This window comes from Anopheles gambiae, chromosome 2 (assembly GCF_943734735.2).
Source record: "Anopheles gambiae chromosome 2, idAnoGambNW_F1_1, whole genome shotgun sequence".
NCBI classification, from domain to species: Eukaryota; Metazoa; Arthropoda; class Insecta; order Diptera; family Culicidae; genus Anopheles; species Anopheles gambiae.
Window position 1 is genome coordinate 13,194,587 of NC_064601.1, and position 1,691 is coordinate 13,196,277.

The 1,691-nt window shown below is 57.5% G+C and overlaps 1 protein-coding gene across 1 annotated transcript; it reads right to left on the minus strand.

Annotated features, from left to right (window-relative positions):
- Window positions 1–324: 324 nt before the first annotated feature.
- On the minus strand, window positions 325–1,308 carry LOC11175967 (uncharacterized). The gene has a single exon (XM_003435945.2). The coding sequence runs from the start codon at window positions 1,235–1,237 to the stop codon at window positions 524–526; it is 714 nt and encodes a 237-aa protein (XP_003435993.2). The 5' UTR covers window positions 1,238–1,308; the 3' UTR covers window positions 325–523.
- Window positions 1,309–1,691: the final 383 nt, after the last annotated feature.

Genomic DNA, 1,691 nt, shown 5'->3' on the forward strand with positions numbered 1-1,691 from the left:
GTCCTCAGCACAAGTGGATCGGCTTGAGAGGCATGGTGGTTGAGTGATTCTGCCGAATAAATTCAATAACCTTGCCGATGTATTGTTAGCCCGTTGGGCCATGGGCCACGGGAGGAGTTTTTCTTTGTTGGTGGAATTTTTGAGAAACCGTTTAGAGACGTTTATTGTGGTATCGGTTCGTTCGTGGAATTGAGGGACAATAAAAGGTTCCAAGCGACGACCGTCCCCAAGATGTGATATCAATGCCGACAAATATGTACTGGACTCGCATTCAAGCGGCGCGGATACAGCAATGCCAGCACGAGCTGCACAATCACGATTGAATGATGAGTGGTAACAAGTTTTATTACATTGCTCTATATACAGTGTACCGGTAACGTGTGGCTGAGCCTTTCCATGGTCGCTGCGAAGTGAACGCATCTTTGGTCCGACGAGGGTGCATCGTTACTAATCCTAGCGGTATGGGGCACCCGTAGAGTGCTAGAGTTAGAAGACTGGTGTCGTGAATGGTGGTGGGAGCGTTCTACTTCTTCTTGTAGATGTAGTCCAGCTCGGACAGGTAGACGGCGGTGGGCTGGGGAGCGACCTGCAGCCCGGCAAGCTGCGCGTTGTTAAGCAACACGAGCTGCTGCAGGGTCGACTCGGGAAGACTGATGAGATACACTGGACGCTGCTGTACCACCTGCTGCTGCTGCTGCTGCTCCTGGTCAGCCACATACACGGCGGCAGGCAGTTCCTCCAGACGCTGGCTCGGCCGGTTGACCAGCGTTAGGGGAGCAGGACGGCGGGCGTTAAGCTGCTGGCGGCGGCGCAGCTTAGCGCTCACGTTGGTATCATCGGCCGTCGGTTCCGGGGCGCCAGTAGCATCTTCGTAGTCTTCGTAAGCCGCAGTGGTAGTCATGGTGTCGCTCGATTCCGTCGTTGTCGACTGCTCCTCCTGGACCGGTGTCGTCGTCTCGGCGGCTGGTGCCTGCTCGGTGGTGAAAGCGGGTGGCATCTCCTCGCCCGGCAGCGGGAACGCTTGGTCCGGCTTGGGATAGTGGTAGCCGGCGGACATCGGCTTGGGATAGTGGTAGCCGGCCGGTTGCTCTGCTGCCGGCGGTGCGTCCTCCAGCCGGGCAAAGCGTACGTTCGGTCGCTGCACAGCGAAGGACGCGGCACGGGGCCGGAAGCGCAACGGTGGCTCGGCAGCGACCACAGCGACCAGTGCGAACAGGACGATCACGGTGCGCGTCATGATGGAGGCGGCGATAAGGTTTTTGCTGCTGCGGAAACAAGCACGCTTGAGGGAGCGGAAATTAATTGATTGATGAGATAACCGAAACTGATATCGATTCAGCACGCTGCGGTCGGCTTTTATATGTTGCGAGCGCGCTAGGACGCTGCTAAACCGATTCGCACGCTCCCAAACCCCAGCTGCACCGAGCTCTCCCCACCAAACCCACCATCACCGTACACTTGGCAGCGGGAAAAGGTGGCGAAGGTGTCACAGTGTCAACCGAAAAGCAATTACCGCGTACGACCGTCAGCTGTTAGTGAGTGTGTGTGTAGTTTTGCATGCCGCCCGTGAGCGGCCGCGGTACGCGGTATGGAGCGTTAAGGATCCCTCCACCCCTTCCATCTCCTCTGTATCACGCTCTAATCACTCACCACCATCGACCGGAAGGACATTGGCCGGGGCTGGCAGCGAC